The sequence below is a fragment of the Peromyscus californicus genome, unplaced genomic scaffold (assembly GCF_007827085.1).
Source record: "Peromyscus californicus insignis strain IS unplaced genomic scaffold, ASM782708v3 Scaffold_3__1_contigs__length_106647218, whole genome shotgun sequence".
In the NCBI taxonomy this organism is placed as follows: Eukaryota; Metazoa; Chordata; class Mammalia; order Rodentia; family Cricetidae; genus Peromyscus; species Peromyscus californicus.
Window position 1 is genome coordinate 91294261 of NW_026294551.1, and position 21077 is coordinate 91315337.

Here is a 21077-nt window from a genome sequence, read left to right on the forward strand (position 1 = left end):
CTCCGAGACCATGAGTCCGATCTCTCCTCTTAAGTTGTTTATATCAGGCAATCTGTCACAGTGACTGGAAAGCTAACACAGTGACAGTTAGGACAGGTCCTCACTGTGTAGCCCAGGCTGGCCTTGAACTCCCTAATCTTTCTGCTTTAACTTCCAAGTGCTGGGCTTACAGGCAGTAGTACTATCGTGTCCAACATGGTCAGTGTTTTTCATTTCATCTGTGCTAATAGATTCACAATTGTGCTCCTTTTCTGTTACTCTGACGGAATGCCTGAGATACACAAGGTCTAGGAAGGGCAAACTTGCATTGGCTGGTATGTTCAGAGGTCTAGGGTAGTTATCTCCTCTGCGTTTGGATCTGTAATGGCAACAGAGATCATGGAGGGAGTGTATGGTGGAGCATATTAGCCATGAAGCAACGAGAAAGACAGGAAGAGACAGGGTTTCCAGCATGTGCTTTAAGGGCACGCCCCCAGTGACTTCACTTCCTCCTTCTGGACTCTGCCTACTGGTGGCTGCACCACAGGCTGGTGACCAGGCCTGTGGCACATGGTCCTGGCGAGGACCCTCACCAAGCCTTAGCATGGTTTCTCATCACTGTTTAGTCTGCTCTTCTCCAGTGGCGGTGGCACAGCCATCTTCTCACTGGCTTTCTTGCCATCCATCGATCCACTCCAGTGACGAGGCTGATCAAGTCTTTTTGTACGCCTCTTGTAATTGAGTGAGTTGTTTTTCTGCTCATGAGTTTTGAGGCTTTTAAAAAGGCATCCCATATAGACATTGTTTCTTCACTTGGCTTTCTTCTGTGCAAAGCAAATGCTTGTCATGCAATCATTCCTCACATGGTGTTCTCCCACTGGGCCTTTTCGGGGGGCAGAGGCTGACACCCTCTGAGGCCATGAGTCTGATCTCCTCTAGGATGCCACTGGAGAGCATGAATTCTGTCATCCTGGCTTGGGGTCAGGTGCAGGCCCCTTTTTGTGGCCAGGGCCAGACAGTGCTGTATTTGACCAGACGTGGGAAACATGCCTCCCTATAGCAAAACAGTGAGAAAGGAGGTAATTCTCCAAGAGAAACTGGTACTGAAGCCAAAAACGGGGGAAGGGTACCAGACGGGAGCATGGGAGAAGCCAGTGAGCGCTCCTAACGTGTACCAGGCTCCAGACAAGGCCGTAGCCCTCCATTGTCATACTTGATTCTCATGGAGGCTGCGTCTCCATTCCAGAGGGAAGGACACCACAGCCAGAGAGGCCAGCACCTTGTGAGTGTCCCACAGCAGCACAGCAAGTGTCTGCCATCTTCCAGCCCTGAGCCCTCAGGACCGGTGTGGGACAAGCCTTGTGACAGTCTGGCCTGTGCCTAAAAGCACTGCATCAGTTGTTCAGGGTTTCATTCCTGCAGAGCAGTCGGTGTGCTGCAGTCCAAGAGCTTCAGAGACTGATAACAGGAGTCCAGGAGGTGAATCACAGGCGAGGAGGCTCTCCATGTGTGGGAAGGTGCCGTGCGTTGATTTTAAGAAAAACAAAATATTTGGCAGTCTTTCTTAGTATTTTTTATTTTCCTTTTAATTTTTAATGATAATGTCCTTTGCAGCCAGCTAGGCAAATTTTTGCTTGTACATCTCAGGGACAGGGACCTTTAATACTGTGTTTTCACTTTCTAGGCCTCAGTTTACCCAACTAGAAGGTGAAGTCATTAGCTTAGCTGAGTTGTACCGTTTCTTTCATTTTTTAACTTCTTCAGTTTCCATCCCCAGCACCATTATGTGTGTATATGTATATATGTGTGCATATGCACATGTAAATATCATACGATATATGTCTATCATATGTCAATCATATATATCACACACACTTGGACTTGATCACTACATGTGATATGCATACATCAGACTATCATACCATACCCCATAAATATGTACAAGTAAAAATGATAAGCTATTTTTATTATAATTATACAGGTTTATTGTAATTATACATAGCTCTCTGTGGACCAAATGGTAATTACTGGCTCAGGAAACAGGTGTCTGTAGACTTAACTTCAAGCTGAACTAGATACTGTCAGATTGCATCCTTGGAGTTTCCTTATGTGGCTTCATTCTCAGGCTGACCTCACCGCAGACATGGGAAGGTGGCCCCTGCAGCCTCAGAAGAGGAGCACTGGTCTTTCTCAAGAGTTAATGCTAGAGTCCCAGGGCTGAGGCTTACTGACCCTGATTGGTCCAGCCCAGTTCGCCTCTTCCAAGACACCCTGGATAGTCCCGCCTCTGTTTCTAAGGGGCTGGGCAGGATGGAGAAGAGGGCTCCCTGGAGAAAAGTCAATGTGCTGTGGTAATCACTGCGAGCCAGAGCCAGCAGGGACCCACTGCTGTCCCCACTGAGGTATATGCCTGCCTTCCAGCAGATACCTCAGTTTCCCCAAATTTGTTATCAGTATATTGTTTCCTGTGTGTATCATAACATGTGACCAAGGTCAGAGACGTCCTCTGGTTGCTAAGATGATTCATGACCTTTATTTTTTTTAGGCTTTCATATAGCTCAGGAAACAGAGGAGGCAGATGCTGTTAGCCTACTTTACAGTTGAAGAAGCTGAGACTCAAGAGACTTCTGAGTTAGCCTGAGTCCTCACTGGCAGAAACATCAGGGTGGCTGTTTTGGGGTGATTGAAGAGGTTGAGGATGCAAGCGCCCTGACTCCTCTTGATAAACGTGAAGGGTTTTTTTTTTTTTTTTGGAACTGAGGACTGAACCCAGGGCCTTGCACTTGCTAGGCAAGCGCTCTACCACTGAGCTAAATCCCCAACCCCAAATGTGAAGGTTTTAAGAATTGCTCCGAAAGAAGAGCCACCTGGGGAGTAGCCAGTCACCTTTACAGTCCCAAGAGTGGCAGCTGCCCCAAGCTGGCCCCATACCATCCCTGACACAGCTCTGCAGGCAGGGGCTATATTCCCCTTCTACTGGGGAGGGAGCTGAGACTCCGAGACAGCAAGGGACTGACTGGTCCGGCTGGTCCTTGGCCAAGCTGAGATTGAAATTCAGGGTTTTTCTGCCTCAAACTCCTCCTCGGTCTCAGGGATGAAGACTTTCTTAGTCTGCTTTACGTTGTTGTAATAAAATGGCACCGGTGGGTAATTGGTAACGAATGGAGGTTTATTTCTTAGAGCTGGGAAGTCCGGCCGGGCGGTGGTGGCGCACGCCTTTAATCCCAGCACTTGGGAGGCAGAGCCAGGCGGATCTCTGTGAGTTCGAGGCCAGCCTGGGCTACAAAGCAAGTTCTAGACAGTTAAGGCTACACAGAGAAACCCTGTCTCGGAAAAACAAACAAGCAACAACAAAAAAAGAGCTGGGAAGTCCTCGATCGAGGGGCTGGCATCTGACAGGGCCTTTATGACGCTTAACTCGTGGCAGAAGATGGGAGAGAGCAGGAGGAAGATGGGTGGACTGAACTCACTTTGCTGTTAACCCGCTGGGCGTCGTGAACCCACCCTCGAGCTCATGCCTCTAACCCACTGGAGACCTCTCAAAGGTGCACCTGCCAGCACTGTTCCATGGGGATGAAATTCCCAGGACCTGAACTGGAAGAGGATGCTTTTCCAACCATGTCATCCCCCTGTGATTAACACTTGTCTCTTCTGTCCCTCCCTGCAGGTCTACATCATCCGAGTCACGTGGTCCAGTGGCACCACAGAGGCCATCTACCGGCGCTACAGCAAGTTCTTCGACCTCCAGGTAGGCATTTGTGGAGAAGGTTCATCGACTTTCCCTACACTGTGACCTGAGAGCCTTGTCTTTTCATGGCCTTGACTTTAAATTGACATCCATTACTTGGGGCATGAGTAAGGTCTTTGGTTGCCCTATGTTTTGATACATTTAACTAAATAAGAGGTGCTTGTCGGCTGCCCCTGAAGGGGGCCAGTCTGGAGGCCACACATGGCTCTGGAACCATGTTGAAGCAAGTTTTGTACAGTGGCCATGTGGTAATCCAGGATGCCGAGTCTGCCTGGACACCTCCCAGCCCAACCTGCTAGATTTTACACTACTGATTCTCACCTGGGATGCTACTCTGTGCTCTCTCTCCTACCTGACTCTCTGGCTTGGATAACTCTCTGCCACCAGTTTCTCCAGCTTCCGGAAGCCTTGTCTGACTTTGTTCTCTGCTCATCAGGAGGCATCACCCAGTGCTGTGAGCTCCTTCATATTGATGTTGTCAGCTTATCTATCTTTTCTTCTAGACTGTGACAGTCATGGTCAGGGACCATTGTCTTCCTCATCCTTTCTTTCCTTAATGGTTTTTTTTTTTTTTTTTTTTTTTTTTTTTTTTTTTTTTTTTTTTTTTGGTTTTTCAAGACAGGGTTTCTCTGTGTAGCTTTGCGCCTTTCCTGGAACTCACTTGGCAGTCCAGGCTGGCCTCGAACTCACAGAGATCCGCCTGGCTCTGCCTCCCGAGTGCTGGGATTAAAGGCGTGTGCCACCACCGCCCGGCTCCTTAATGTTTTTATTCAAGGCTTGGTACATAGCATGTGCTCACTTAGTGATTGATGCATGTTTGACATGAGTGAGTGAGGATGTGAATGAATGAATGAATGAATGAATGAATGAACACATGATCAACATGTGCCACCAGTCTCACAGTGAGCTGGGGAACATGAGGACAGCTCAGTAGGATTCATCTTCACCAGCTTGAAACAATGCTAATCCTGGGCCTGTGGCTTCATCTCCATGTCTCCAAAAGCAGGCAGCTCCTAGGAGGCTGGAGAAGTCAGGGTCCTTCAGGAGATGATGTGGCAAAGTTCTTTAGACAATGTCTGCCACAGACCTTAGGGGATGTTCCTGGCTTTCTGAACCTTTGCCCATTCTCCCTACTGTGTGGTGAGTGAGGGTCCAGGGCAAGCCTCCATCCCACACCCCATGGATGTGCGGTGTCTGCCCTATTGTGACAGAACCAACCTAGATTTGCTTTGGGTATTTTGGCCCTGTGATTGACTGTCCCAGGAGACGAAGGCTTCCAGACTCCAGGCACGGCTTACTAGGGTTTTCACTCCATCATCTGACCTGACTTCTCCTTCTGTGTCCTCACAGTGGTATTGGCTTCCTCCTCAGTCACACGTGATTGCAAATGGCTCCAGCAACTCTGGGCTCACGCTCTGTAGGAAGGAGTAACAAAGACTTCTCACATGTCCTGGCAGGCACTTTGTGTTTCATTGGCTTAGCTCTATGCCAATCACTATGACAGCCAATGGGCTTTCCTGGGTGGCTGCTCCACCCTTGGTACCAAGGGCACAGTCTGGGTTGGGAAGGAGAATCTCGGGTTCTGGTAATATTAACTGCAGGCATCCTTGACTACATAGACCCAAGCCGTTCCTGACCATGTGGACTAGAGAATGTTCGGAGCCTTGTCCCACTATAGCAAAGGAGGGCAGACAGCCATAGGCTCTTAACTGCTTTCTCAAGTGCAGCTAAATCTAATGCCTTCAGGGCACGCAGCCAGGAGTTGCTGCGTGTGTAAAGCGAGTGAGATACCAGTCACTTAATTATTGAAAACATAATGAGCTCATCTGTGATGCTTTGTGTTCAGCAGCATGCAGCCACATCTAACAGTGTCACACACAGTTATAATTTTCAGCTGTTCTGCTGCAAGTGAGCCGAATATAAATAAACAGCGGGGCTATCCGTCAAACGTGCTGTGGGGCTGGGATGCAGCTAAGTGAGAGAATACCTGCTTCACACACACAAAGCCGCGAGTTTGATCCCCGCCCCGTAATAAATAAACTAACCACCATCTAGAACGAGCAGACAGGGGAGAAGAAAACACAGGAAAAGGGGGCATGGGGCAGTGGTGATGACTGGCACCATCCAGTGCCCTGAGCAGGTGACACAGCCCCATGTGAGAGCGACCAACAGCATTCCGGGCTGCTCTGCCCTTGCACACAGACTGGTGATAATGCAGGTGACCTAGGGCTTTTGCCCATTGCTAGGCTGCTGTTACAGGCAATGGCGTCTACCTTGGGAGCTCTGCCTTGGCGTGTGTTCAGGGGCTTCTTGCCAGCCTGGCACCTCCAAGAAGGGGCTGTGGGGCTAAGGAACAAGAGTGACATGATTGTCTTCCCAGGGTTATTTACAGCGGCAGAGCAGAGCCCACTCCACTGGTTGACACATGAAGAGAGGAGTGGATTGGATTCATGGGCAGAGCAGAGTGTTGCCTGGAACCCAAAGCAAGCAGTGCTGTGACCTTGGAAGGCCCTAGCGTCTGCCGGCAGCTCCTGGCCGTCTCAGTGACCTCAGGCCCCTCTGTTCAACCTGCTTTATTTTCTCGATGGCCACTCTAGACCAGCCTCTTCGCTTGTCTGTTGGCCAACATGCTCAGGATCTGTCAAGTCAGCACGTTTCGCCTCCGTCAGCGTCTTTCCCTGCTCTCAGGGACCTGGAGTCCCTGGGGAGAGAATCTGGTGGTCTCCAGGATCCTGGGTCAGACTCCACCCCAGCCTGTCAGCTGTGGTGGGGAGCAGGTGACACTGGTCTAGGGAATGCCAGGGTGGGAGGAGCCCTGGGAATGGGAAAGTGTCTGACTACTGGCACATTGAAGCGTGTGGCTAGACTGTTACCTGAATTCCCTATTCCCGCCTGGCCCAAGGCTGAAGACAAACCCAAGTTCAAGACTCCGCTTTCCCTTTTCAGTCTCAGCTTGGTGTTACCTCGGTCTGCTTCCTCCATTTCCTCCTTTGCTTTTAATGGGAAAGAAAGTACTTCCATCATGTACTTGTTATGACAATGAGATGGACTTGACTGAGTGCGTTACCTGTCATCTGTCCCTCTCCGCAGATGTGACACCTCCCGTGACCTCCTTTGCTGGGTCTGACCACAGGTCTTCCCAACCCAAATCCTGTGTTGACTAGACCCCTGATCTCACTGATTTCTTAAAAGCCAGGTTTTCTTCCCAGCTCAGTGTGGTAATGATTGGGGGTTTGCTGGAGCAGAATTGGCTGCCTCGGGTGACCATCCCTGGCATGGTGAAGCTGTCCAGAGGCCTGGCTTCATCCAGTTTTAAGAAGTCCCAGATGGTGTGGCTGCAGGGTGGGAAAACCATGTAATTCTAGGGGCTCTGGTTCAAGCTAGAAGCAGCCTCCCCCTATCCATATCCACTCAGCTCAGCTGTCCCCAAGGACTAGGCAAGGAGACCAGCCCATGTGGGGCCACAATACCCCAACATTAGATGATTTCATGATTCCGTGTCCCATTTGGCACATGGCCTTGATTTTTTTTTTTTTTTTTTTTTTTTTTTTTTTAAGAAGTGACTTGGCTCACAGAGGGAGAGAGGGCTGAGGCTGGGCGGAGGAAGAGCCGCTGAACTGGTGTAACAGAAAAAGCAGAGACCGCAGAAGACCTGGGCCCAGCCACCCCCAGCTGTGTGGCCTTGGGCCCGCTCCTTTACTCCACTGTGTCTGAGTGCTCTCATTGGTGATGTGGGGACATGTCGGTAAAAACAGCCAGCATTTCTGAAGCTCTGTTCATGGACTCGGTCCATTCATTTCGTCAGATTACACAGACGGAAGAGCCTAGGCTCAGAGACGTCCATTCACTTGCCCAGTCACACAGCTAGTTTGACAGTACTCAGATTTGAGGCTGCGTGATACCAAAGTCCATGCTGCTAGCCACTCTGCTCTCTGTTGCCGCTTTTACTACCAGCTACAAGTTAAAATTCCTGATTGTGTCCAAAGGGGCAATCCCATGGGGCTTGGGGGAGGGGATGATGGGCAGACAGTGGCTGTAGGTGTTGGGTATCTTTTGGGGGTGCTGAAAATGTTCTAGAATTAGATAGTGGTCATGACTGCATACTGTGTAAATACACGGAAAACCACTGCGTGGTCCGTTTTAAAGGGTGGCTTTTGTGGTATGTGAGGTATAGCTCTTGAGACTATAAGAACAGGCCTGCGCTGAGTATGGAGCAGGTGCCAGCTGGGAGGGTGACTGACAGGCCCAGGCTGCTTAGAATAATCAGAAGGAGGAAGGGGGTACATGATACCAGTTTCTTGAGGTTCCAGACTTCGGAATTTGACAGCCGGGCATCAGTCCAGTTCTCACTGCTTTCTGGCCCGATGTCCGGTTTTTGTCAGACTGTCATGGCGCTGATAGGAGACCCCCGGCTAGGTTGGATGCTCCCGGCTCCTGTTTGTCAGCTGAGAAATCTAAGGACTTTTGGCTTTGGATACAACTAGGCCCAGGGCCACCATGTCAAAGACTTGTCTTTCTCCACTGTTTCTGGGCCCCATGGTGAGTTCCACGGCAGCAGCTACTGCTCCAGGCTGTGTCCAGCACATCAGCACTATTACTTTAGGGGAAAAAGAATGTCCCCTATGGCTTAAGCTCATCTTGGACCATAGGAGGAGGTGTTCAAGGCCTGCACAGGGACAGAAAAACAGGGTCAACATCTTGATAATGTGCCTGGGTACCAGCTGCTAGAGGGCATCGGGGAATCCAGAACCGTAGGTGCTCCGTCTGCTCTGGTAGGGTGGAAAATTGTAAGCGGAGGAAACAGTGTAAAGAGAGGTTGTTACTCGTGGTGGAAGGACCATGGCCCAGGCTACTTCATGGGAAAGGACACTGTCACCAGCAAAAATGTCCCCATAATAAGGACCCACCTTCCTGACTTCTTAGAAAAGTTGGACTCCTCTGGTCATGTCTGCCATTAAGACTTGACATCTAGCCATGTGTCTTGTTCATATGAGGCTGGAGGGGATGGAAAAGAGCCCTGAGCTTGGAATAGGAACACCTGGTGTGAGGTCCCAACCTTTGGACAGGTCACTCGACAGTCTCCCTGAGCTTCACTTTCTGCCTTAGCCTGAGCTGGTGATGTAGAGTGGATAAGAACGTCTTGGAGGGAGCGGACATCGAAGCAAGGCTCTGGGGATGAGTGACTGGAGTACCCACAAGGCTCAGGGCAGCACCCAGCAGAGCAGTGCATTAATATCGACTACTCTTGCCTGGAACTGTGAGGTGCCCATCTTAAATGCCACCTCACCAAACCCTCCCTTGCCAGCATGAGGTCAGCACCATGGCCATTTCACGAGTGTCAACACTCAAGTTTCGAGCGGTAGTCCAAGCCCCAAACAGCAGGGCTCTAACCACTACCTCCCTGGGACCCAGGGTTACCTTTGGGTGTGTCTGAAAAGGTGAACTTGCCCTCAGAATCCTGTTCATGGGTTCATGGCCACATCTCCTCCCTCCAGCTTGAGCACCACCTGAGTCCTTTACAGATAAGCCCCAGACATGGGTCCACCTCACACTGTGTTATACAGCCTTTGCACTCTGAGTCCTCCAGGTTCAGTGTGTCCCCCTGGGGGAGGGTCACAGATGTAGCTACACAGAGAGACCCTGTCTCACAAAAACAAAAAACAAAACAAAACGAAACAATTCCTGTACTGGCTGTAATATGATCGAACCCGAACACTGTGCCCTGAGTAGAGTACAGCCAGAGAGAAAAGGACAGATGTTTCACTACACCTGTGCAAGGTACCCAGAGTAGTCAACTGAGTCAGAAGGAGGAGGTGGTGACACCAGGCAGGGTGGATGTTGAGCTATTTGGTGCTCTGGCTGATGGAAGTCTGTGGAGATGATGGAGGAGATGGATGTCCGCTGAGTGAGTGTGCATACGGCCACAGAACTGTGCACCCAGATAGGGTTGAAAGTTGTGTTATAAAAAACAAAAACAAAACGTGGCTAGAGAGATGTCTCCTCAGTTAAGAACACTGGCTGCTGTTCCAGAGGTCCTGAGTCCAATTCCCAGCATCCACCTGGTGTCCCACAACCATCTATAATGAGAGTTGATGCCCTCTGCAGGCATACATGCAGACAGAGCATACATATTCATAAATAAACAAATCAAACAAAACAAACAACCAGCCTCCCAGACTGCTAAGTTACTCCCAAATCAGTTTCAAAGTAGTGTTTACAGCCCCCTGCAGAATGTCCCTCATTTCCCAAACGGCCTCACAGGCTCAATGGATGCAGCCGGTGGAGGTAGCATCAGGATTTCATCTGAGCTGTCTGCTCTAAAGGGACTTAGCTGAGGTTAGACCAGTGGTGTATAAGCCAGTGTGGACATTTGTTAGCCAATGCAGACATCACTAGCCAGTGTGGGCACTCGTTAGCCAGTGTGGAGATCCAGAGAGGGTCTCAAAAGGCACCAAGAGAACAGTAGCAGCCTTGTTACTGTGCATTCTTGACAACGTGCTTCTCTGTGGCAGTGGTGGTGGGGGCAGTCGGGGGGTGGGGGGAATAGATAGCATTAGGCAAGAGTATCAATTTCAGAGCCTCTGCAGCTAAGACTGATGAATTGCTTTTGAGAAGGGAATGATGTGCCACTCACGTGTGCACAGAACATTAAGCTTACCTTGTCTCCAGCTGGTTTTCCATATCCATGTAACCCTGAAGCCAGCTAAAGAGTGGTATTAGGAGAATGTGGTTAGACAAAGGTATTTGGACACGTCATGCTGCTGCTTTGCTGTGTGGCTTAAGGCAAGTTCATTCCCCTCTCTGGCCCCAGGTTGGAACTTGTAGCATTTGTTTCAGAGGGTTGTTGTAAAGATCAGATGAGACTAAATGTGAAGACTTAACTGTCAACTGCAGTGCACTGTAACCATTATTATTATTATTTTATGTTAGTAATACGACTGTTACTCATTAGAGTTATTTAACTGTGCCTTGAAGTGATCTCCCGAAGGAAAAAAGTTATCTCTGTTGGATTCGTTGATTCTTTTTCATTAAACTTCTGTGTTTGGGGGTAGTTTTTTAGTTCACCATAAAATGTCTTGGAAAGTCCAGAGTATTCTGGGGTACCACCTGAACTTGCCAGTCTCCCCCACTGTTAGCATCCATTCTGCCTGTGTTTATTGAAAGCCTGCTCTGTGCTGATATAGAAGCACTCTTCATAAATGAATCCATCTTTCCCAGGAGGCCCAGAGTGGCCTTGGCAGTCAGGGAAGGACAGTGGACCGAGTATTTCCCATGCAGGACAGAGTGGGGACCAGTGATGGACAGCCACAAATAATGCCATGGATAACAGGACCCAGGGTAGCCCAGTGGCTACAGTGCAGGATCTCTTACATGGCATGTGCAAAGTCCTTGGGTCTATCCCTAGCACTGCACATAATAATAAAATCCATGAATAAAGCCTCTGCATACCGCAGCTGCCCGGCAAGTCCAGCCGCACCGAAGCTGGCTCCGCCAGGGCATGGTATAAAACAGCACAGAAGAAGCCAGGAGCTCCAGCCCGACACACATACCCCCTGCCCTCTCTGTGTCTTCTCAGCATGGCAGAGGTGCAGTCTTGCAGTGACAAAAAGCCCCTGAGCTGCAGGCTCTGGCCTTGCCACACTTGGGCTGTAGGCACTGGCTCAGTTTCTTCGTCTCTAGGACCTTGGGTGCTAGTGTTCACATTATAGGGTTCTGAGAATTGGGGGGCAGGGGGCGGGGAGTCCTGCTAAAATGCAGCACCTGCCTGCTCCGTGAACACATCTCCTCCTTTACTTGTGTGTCTGCTCCCTCCCGAAGCCTCTTCTCCTGGACTTTTCCAGACTTCTTTCTTTCCATCAGAGAGACAGTCTGGGAAGTCGGGGTGATGAGCTCCCCCTGAAGGTGGGGACGCTTGTTACCCGTCAGCCATTCTTGACAGGCCCGGGACTCCTTTCCTCCTCTCTAGCTTCCTTGTAAATTGGGAAAGATCAGGATATGCTGCTGTAGCAGGTAACCTCAGGGCTGGCTCAGTGGTAGAGTACTGGCTTAGCATGTGGGGAGACCCGGGTTCAGTCCCTAACATTGCCAGAAAGAGGCCATCGTCTGTATTATTGAGCCAGGCATCATGGTTGGTGGTGACAGCCAAGAGACACGCCCTTAATCCCAGCACTTGGGAGGCTAAGGCAAGCAGATCTCTGTGAGTTTGAGACCAGCCTGGTCTACATAGTTAGTTTCAGGACAGCCACATAGTGAGAGCCTCTGCCTCTGCCTCAAAAAAACAAACAAAAAACCCAGATAACCCCACCAGACAGCAGGGCAACTTGCATCCCACATGGGCAACCAGGCCATGGACTGGACCATGGGTGGGGTTGCTGAGGCTCAGCACCCACCCTACCCCCACAAGACTGCAGACAGCAGGGAGTTGAGTCCATCACAAGAGAGCAGGAAATAGAGAACGGCAAACCTCCACCCTGAAGTAACATGTGTCGCTGATCATTAGACGTGGCCCATTTCAGGGGTATGGGAAAGCACAGTTCAACCCTGGGTTCAGAAACCGGGCACACAGCTGCAGACAGCTCCGGGAGCCTCCCCCAGCCCAGGCTTAACTATAGTGCAGTGCTGTGATATGCCGTCTTTATTAGGGACCAAAAGAGAAGACCTTTACAGTTACATCAGAACCCACAAGAGTTAAGTGGCAGATCCTTGTGACTTTGAGTACCAAGCCAGACATTCCACATTAGTTTCTTTCTTTTTCTAAAATGAATTTTTTTTTTGCAAGGTCTCACCATGTAGCCCTGGCTGGCCTGGAATTCATTATGTAGACCAAGCTGGCCTTGAGCTCACTGAGCCCCACCTGCCTGCTGTGGATTACAGCCACACCCAGCTGCACTTTCTTTTCTTAAGCCATCAGAGTGTGGTTGTTTGAAAGGAAATGCCCCCCAGAGGGAGTGGCACTATTAGGAGGTATGGCCTTGTTGAAGTTAAGTGTGGCCTTGTTAGAGGAAGTGTGTCACTCTAGGGGACAGGCTTTGAGGTCTCTTTTGCTCAAGCTGCTACAATCAGTGTGACACTCAGTTCACTTCCTGTTGCCTTCTGATCAAGATGTAGCCAGTACCATGTCTGCCTGTACGCTACCATGCTCCCTGCCATGATGATAATGGAGTGAACCTCTGAACTGTAAGCCACCACCTCGATTAAATGTTTTCCTTTATAAGAGTTGCCGTGGTTGTGGTGTCTCTTCCAGCAACAGAAACCCTAACTAAGACACAGAGATACTGGTTTTTATGGTCTGCTCCCCAACTCCATCGTCTACCTCTGACTGTTTCATGGTGTCTCATACACTACTTCATAGTCACCAGATTATTTCCCAGACTCTTTTAGAGACTGCTCATCTTCATGACCGGCTCATGCATGCAACATACAACCAGGCACTGGGCTCTGCTGAGCAGGTTGGGGATTTCAGAGTGGGTCAGGAACAGAATGATATCATAAGCATAGGCTTAACCAGGTGAAGGGCATTTTAACACACCTGTTACTTCTCAGAATACAGAGTGACCTGCTTGCTGTCTGTGACACAGAAGACGCCAGGCTATTATTCACATTTCAAGTGCCATGGCTTAAACTCTCCAGGAGAACCAAGAATGGTGGCCTGGAGAGATGGCTCAGTGGTTAAGATTATGCATTGCCCTTGCTTGCAGAGGACCCAAATTTGGTTCCTAACCTAATCAGATAACTCACAGCTGCCTGTAAATCCACTCCAGGGGCTCTGACATTTCTGGCCTCTAAGGACACCTGCATGCATGTGGCACAGATGTATATACATGCGCACATAATTTGAAATGGATCTTAAAAAACAACTAAAATGGTCCCTTGTACCTTCAAGCTTTCACAGTTTGGAAACTGTGGATGTAAACAGTTGCTCTCACATGGTCCTCGGATCCAGCCCCCATCCCCATTGCCTCAGGTTTCTGGAAAGCTGCACAGAGGGAACTTCTAATCTGTCAGATCACAAATTTCACATACCCCTCTAAGATGTCAGATAGTGTGTGTTCCATATTGTGAACGGTCTTTGCTTTTGTTCCCGCCCTGTTTAGATGCAGATGCTGGACAAGTTCCCCATGGAAGGAGGACAGAAGGATCCCAAGCAGAGGATCATTCCATTTCTGCCAGGTGGGTAAGGTGCACGCTCTTGGACAGGGCAAGCCTGGCCACTGAAGAACAGCTCCTGGTCCCCAGGAGAGCACATGAGCTCACTGTTAGTTTTTCGGCTGCGTTGTGTGCTTACCCTGCAAGGAAATGCCACGAAACACGACAGAATCCGCTAACAAGAGTTTTATTAAAGGGACAGAGAGTGAGCAGGCCTGTGGGAAACACGTGTGTGGAGAAGAAGGAGGAAGAAGAAGAAGAAGGAACCGGGAACATGGCGCCGGATTTTAAAGGCTGGGCGTGGACAGATCAGCGTCACTACTACACGCAAGCGCGTAGATCACATGGCCACGTTGCGCGCTTACGTGGCCAGTGGGACGTCATGGATCTTGGTCACGCGAGATGCCCTGACCCGGAAATGGCTATCTGGACCTGGACCTAGCTAGGCGGAAGTGTCCGCCAGGCATATGCAGACACGCCTGACCGTGGGGGCTTGTTGTAAATCTTTCATTCCTGACTCTTTCTTTTTTAAAAAAAGAAAAAATTGTGGTTGACTGGGTATGGGGGCAACGTTTCTCTCAAAGACTGCTTCCAGCTGAATAGTGGGCGTTGGTTGGCTCTTGGGGGGCAGGGGGATGAGAGGGTATCTTGTGAAGTCCTGGGATGTTGGTGGGCAGGTCCTGGAATGAAGTTCTGCCGTCCCCTCGTTCTGCGGCTGTCCATCCTTGCTGTGGCTGGGAACCTTCTGTTTGACAAGATACTGTTGACATAGAAAAGGCGCCTGGATATTTTTGATGGTCCTTTTTGCCTCCGGCTCTGTGTGTCTACCTGAGAGACTGTGTCTACCTGAGAGACTGGTAGGGGAAAGGAATTGTTAGAGTCAGAAGAGTGAATGGCTAGGAGGAGAAGTAAAGGAGCTGCTGGCGCGTCTGGGATGAGGCGAATGTGTGGAGCGAAAGAAATGGACGCTCCTACCTTAGCTAGAAGATCCCTCCCCATTAAAGGCACAGGGCAGCTTGGCACCACTAAGAATGTGTGTGTGAGAGGGATGCCTCTGAAAATGCAACTGAGTGATGGTGTCTGATGAGGTAGATAAGGCTGTCCCCAACCCCGACAATAGGGAGACGAGCAGGAGAGGTGGGCCTCCAAAACTCTCTCAGGACAGAGTAGGTAGCTCCGGTGTCCAAAAGGAACGAGATGGGGCCGCCCATTGACCTTTATAATTACCCTAGGTTCCCTGTGTGAGATGGGAGTGGCCGGGGCGGAAACCAGGCAGCAGCAGTCCTCGCTGTAAGCCAAGCCTACAAAGTCAGCTGGAGGGTGGTCTTCATCTGGCGCTCCTATGTCGCTTGGGACATTAGGACAGTCAGCTGACCAGTGACCCTTTTGGCAACACTTTGGACAAGGCTTTGTCGGTGCTCTTCGTGGGCCGGTGGTGCAAGCCTGGGCCCAATGGCCTTCTCTCCCACACTTGAAGCAGGGACCAGATGGCTTTCGGGGAGCCGGTCGGGCAGTGCTTGCCAGCATCTGGCAGCTCCTTTTATGGGCTTTTTCATCTCTACCATGGAACACCTTAAACGCTATCGCCAGCATATCTGCTTGTGGAGTTAGAGGGCCGTTCTCCAAACATTTAAGTTTATCCCTAATGTCAGGGAAGCTCTGTGAGACAAAGTGGGTCATTAGCAGCTGCCTGCCCTCAGGGCTCTCCGGGTCTAAGCTAGTGAACTGAAGTAGAGCCTTGGTGAGTCGCTCTAGGAAATGAGATGGATTTTCGTCCTTATCTTGAATAACCATTTTTAGTTTTTCATAGTTTACTGGTTTTAGGGCAGCCTTACGGAGACCTGTCAGGAGACAGGTAATAAACCTATCTCTGGCTAGACAGCCACCCTGGGTGTTATAATCCCAGTGTGGCTCTCAGTCAGGAACCGCCTCAGCTCCTGGAGGGTGTGAGAGGTTAGTTTGATGAATTTCGTCTGCATGAATCCTAGCCTGCTCCCAAACCCGCCTGCGCTCCTCAGGAAATAAGTTATTAGAAAGTATCATGAATATATCATGAAAGATGAGACTATAAGATTGAATTATATATAGAAACTGTTTAATAAAGGCAGCAGAATTAGAAGTATAAGAACCCAGCTTACTTTCTATCTGAGAGTTCTGCTAGAGAGAATGGAACATGAACTTTAATCAGTCCATCCACACCAGCCACCTCTCGCAAAGGGAGAACAGTGGAAGGTTTTGGATGGCTGGTATCCGGCAATTTAGCAGCCCGAGAGCGGGTGGTAGGAGGAGTGAAGTTTGGAGCTAGGGCAGGGCCTTTGGAACCGGCCGCTGCCGAGGAAGGAGCAGCTTTAGAAGAAGAATCCGGGAGGGGAGCGGAAGGAACAGTTGTTCTAGGAGTTGGAGCTGGAGGTCGAATAGGTGGAGGTTCGTTAGCAGGATCTAGAGTCAGAGATTCTGGAGTCAGAGAATCCTCCGGTTCAGGCATAGCCAGGAGCATATGAGCAGGAGAGAAGGAATCCAGAAGAGACGGTTTAGCACTGAGAAAGAAAAACGCTATGACATAGGGCAACTCTTTCCATCTGCCTGAGCGCTGACAGTAATTAGATAACTCCCGTAAAATATCGGGATCTAAGGAGCCGCTCGGTGGCCATTTTTGTTGTTTTCTAAAGCATACTTTGGCCATTTTTTAGAACATAGACGAGTTAGCTTAGGAGTCTTTATGTAAGGCATTAAACTAAGAGGTTTTAAAGCTTCAACAAGACAGCCTAACGGAGAGGAAGGACTAACAGGGTTGGAAGCCTTGTTTCCCATGTCTGCAGCGGAGAGGCAGAAAAATAAAAAAGATAAAAAAACAAACGTGATCCGGAGCCAAGGCCCCAGGCGTCCCCAAGGCCAAGGACGGATCCCGGGCACAAGCCGCTCCTTGGCTCGTCAGCCACAGAAGCGGGGGCCCCTGCCACGTGAGGAAAGGATTCCCCGGGAATCCGGACAGCGTCTGCCGCTTCGTCAAGTCGGATGAACGTGTCGGCCCCACGTGGCCCCCAGGACGCACCCAACGGCGGTGGTCCCAACGCGAGAAATATCTCAGGCTGCAGACGTGGGAAAGGGCTAGAAATCTGAGGCCTGCGATAGGGGCCGACCGTAGCCAATGAAGACCGTGGCCGGGGGTTCCCCCGGTCTCAAGAATACTTGTGAGGTACCGGTTGTTCTCACAGATTCAGGAAACCGTTTACACTGGCCGAAAAATCGGGGGGACTCACCAATCGGAGAAAGCGGTGTTGCATGGAATTTTTGCGGTCAGGCAAAATGGAGAGCGGTCTGTCGCATACGGAACAGAGTGTTGCAGTCTCTGGTTTACGGGTTTCCAGGCGCAGGGCGCCCGGAAGTGCCCATTCGGTTTCGGCACCAAAATGTTAGTTTTTTGGCTGCGTTGTGTGCTTACCCTGCAAGGAAATGCCATGAAACACGACAGAATCCGCTAACAAGAGTTTTATTAAAGGTAAAGGGACAGAGAGTGAACAGGCCTGCGGGAAGCACGTGTGTGAAGAAGAAAGAGGAAGAAGAAGAAGAAGGAACCGGGAACATGGCGCCGGATTTTAAAGGCTGGGCGTGGACAGATCAGCGTCACTACTACACGCAAGCGCGTAGATCACATGGCCACGTTGCGCGCTTACGTGGCCAGTGGGACGTCACGGATCTTGGTCACGCGAGATGCCCTGACCCGGAAATGGCTATCTGGACCTGGACCTAGCTAGGCGGAAGTATCCGCCAGGCATAGGCAGACACGCCTGACCGTGGGGGCTTGTTGTAAATCTTTCACTCACCCCCTCTCCTGGGGGTGGGGGGTGGGGGGGCAGCAACATTGTTTCTCTTCTAGTTTGCTTTCCTACGGCTGTGATAAACACCACAATGGAAAAGCAGCTATGGGAGGAAAGGGTTCATTGCATCAGTTACACTTCTCCGTCCCAGTCTGTCATCAGAGGAAGGTAAAACAGGAACCGAAGCTGAGACTGTGGAGGAAGCTGCTTGCTAACTCACCCTGGCTTGCTTGGCCTGCTCCCTTCTACAGCCCGTGACCACCTGCCCAGAGGTGGCACCGCCCACAGTGGCCTGAGCCCTTCCACATCACTTAGCGATGAAGAACAGGCCACTCACACACATGCATTCCCACAGGCCAATGCCTCCTCTGATGGAGGCAGTTCCTCAGTTGAGTTCTCTCTTCTGGGTCCCTCCAGTTTGTGTGTAGTTGACGTGGGCCTAACCATGTCAAACTAACCAGCACGGCTCCACTGGCAAGAGCCTCAGCCGGGGGCAGAGTGAGTGGCTAAGAATGGGCATATGCCTCTTACTGTGTGACCTTGAGTGGGATCCTGCCATCTAGGATGCTCAGCTTCTCCCAGCTCTAGGGTGGGAGCTGAAGCCCAGAGCGTTTTCACAGGCAGCAGCTGGTTGGTATAACCACTGTGTTCATTATCTGTTTCCTTTTTTTTTTTTTTTTTTTTTTTTTTTTTTTGGTTTTTCGAGACAGGGTTTCTCTGTGTAGCTTTGCGCCTTTCCTGGAACTCACTTGGTAGTCCAGGCTGGCCTTGAACTCACAGAGATCCGCCTGGCTCTGCCTCCCGCGTGCTGGGATTAAAGGCGTGCGCCACCACCGCCTGCTCATTATCTGTTTTCTATTCCTACGTCACAAGTTACCAACAGTTTTAACAGCAATACAACAGCCCTTATTGCCTCAGAGTTCTGTGGAGCCTTGGCAAGCTCAGCTGAGTTCCCTGTTGACCCTCACAAGGCCAAAACTAAGGCGTTAACCAGGCTACCTGGACTTGCCAGAGAAGAACGGTCCAATCTCACTCACATTGTATTAGAATCAGTTCCCTGCAGTCTGCTTGATGGCTGTCAGTGGGGGGCCCTCCAGGGGGCACTCCAGCATCTAGAAGCTGCATTCCTCATAGGGAGCCAGTGATGGGACATAGACATCTTCTGACACTTCAGATCTTTCTAACCTCCCTGTCAGAGAAAGCAGTCTGCTTAGAAGGTTTCATGTGGTTTCCAGGCTGATCCAGGATAATGTAAGGCTTGGACTGTCCCATCATCTCCACAGACTAGGGATTAGGGCAGGACGTGTTGGGGTTCACAGTACACAAATCTACCAAGCACCTTGAGTGCCAGGTGTCCCACCAGCTGCTGCAAAGGGTGCAGCGCAGTCGTGGCTCGTACTTGTGTGCACCCCAGCACCCCTACGTCCCTACCAAAGAGAAACGTCCAGGCTTGAGGTGAAGAAGAGGGATTACTCGGAAACAGAACCTGCTCCAAGTGTCAACAACTGCTACCTACAGCTAACACAAGCGCTGGGCTGAGTGCTTTACACCAGTCACCCCAGTTCATTCCCTACAGGGAGTCAGTCCCACACCCCTGTCACAAAGGAGGAAATAGGGCCCAGAGAAACCACAAACGCGTGCATGGTAGGCAGACGTGGGATGCGAACAAAGGCGTGGCTGGCTCCTTGCTTCATGCTGGAGTCGCTTCCAACTTTGGCACCCTGGGCACACGCACACCCCTAACCTTGGTAAATGATTCGAGAGCAGGTTTGATTTCCTCTCTTGCCAATTGGAGATGGGAATGGTGCTGTAATGCTGGTGCCCGTGAGGACTGTGTGAATGTCTGACAGGTCACTGAGGGCCATTGCTCACTTGCTGTTGTTACCCAGGGATGATGGGCACACTGACAGTCACCCTAGTCTCAGATATCCATGGTTTGGAGAGCTTGTCATCTTCTTCCTTTCTTGGTCAGACAGTCAGCAGGTTCTCAGACACTCTCAGCCTGGCTGGGTTGAACATTGGGCTAGCTGTGTTTGCTAGGCCCCCTCCGCTAGGAGACTCCTTTACCCAAAAAGAAAAAAAAAAGACAGAAACCTAACATTTCTAATCCCTCCACTGGGATAGCATCAACCACACTGGAATTTTACCCCCACTGCAGGGAACCCCATGTGCCAGCTGCAGTAGCCAAAACTCAGGGCTGTAAAGCACATGCTTTGGAATCAGCCCTCTTCAGCCCCGTGACTTTAATCACTACCCCCAGCCTCCCCCTCCCCTGCACCTCTGTTTCCACATCTGTTAAATAAGACAGGGAATCTGCTTTGCCAGGTTTAATTCCTGGCTCAGAATAGGCTCTCAGCAGAGGCAGCAAGGGAGAGTCGGGGGGGGGGGGGGGGGCTCCCTTCGGGGGTTCTTCGTTCTGTATGTTGGCATCACCCTGGGATGACCAAGAATGTTCAAGTTCAGCCAGGCTCTAAAAGCCAGACTTTCTTCAAGAAAGAGGGGAGCAGTAAGTCGTAGCTTTCTTCTGGATGAAAGGCAAAAGTCAGCTCTGGGAAACTTCCCAAGGCAGAGAACTTGAGCCTGACCCTCTCCCCAGCCCTTAAAAGCCTTTGTGGTTACGTAATTCTTTTCTAGCAAGAATTCATGCAAATGCTGCTCTCGGGGCCTAGCCCCTTTGTCCTCGTGCCCACTTCCAGCTTGGGACCCCCAGGGGTCCCAGGACCTCCGGCCCATCCCTTCTGAGCCCACCTCTCAGCTATTGCCCAGGCCAATGCCATGGGCAGGAAGTAAGTCTCCTCTCCTGAGGTCAGGTCTCTACCCAGACTGCCTTGTCAGCAAGACAAAGGCAGTTTTCATGTTAGCACACAGGCGGGGGAAGGGACCAGCCTGTGTGGACTTTCCATCCCAGGGAGAGCTGGGGAGGCCAACTTGGCAGAGGATGCGACTTGAAAACTAAGAATTGCAGTTTGGCCCTCTTCCACTATGGAAAACAAAAGCCGCCCATTCCCACCAAGGCCGGTTTCTTTTCTCAACACCCTTTCCACTCCAGTGTGGAGGTAACCCCACCGTCCGTCCTGATCCTCCCAAAAGACCCAGACCCTTGCCCATGCTGGCTGTCCTCACACTTCACCAGAGAGGCATCACCAACAAGTAGGAACCGCTGAGAGCACTGGCCAGGCTGCCTGGCTCCTGGCCTCAGTGTAACCTGGCTCTGATGTGGCTGGCTGGCCCAGAAAGCTGAGGGTGGGAGAAAAGATTGATGTGTTCTTAACTAGAGTGTCGTGCATCCCCACACTGTTTGGGGGACACATAGTAATTACTCCTTTGTAAGGTCTACCAGGGGCCAGGCTCTAGATGTGTTGTGGAGGTGAACTCTAAGAACAAAG

The 21077-nt window shown here is 50.6% G+C and overlaps 1 protein-coding gene across 2 annotated transcripts in view; it reads left to right on the forward strand.

The window, feature by feature from the left end:
* The window catches only part of Sh3pxd2b (SH3 and PX domains 2B), an 86503-nt gene that overhangs the window by 24148 nt on the left and 41278 nt on the right, over nucleotides 1–21077 (forward strand). For both annotated transcript variants that reach the window (XM_052758987.1, XM_052758988.1), the window contains exons 2-3: nucleotides 3647–3727; nucleotides 13822–13897. In XM_052758987.1, coding sequence (XP_052614947.1) covers nucleotides 3647–3727; nucleotides 13822–13897 — 157 coding nt within the window. The remainder of the gene's footprint in view (nucleotides 1–3646; nucleotides 3728–13821; nucleotides 13898–21077) is intronic.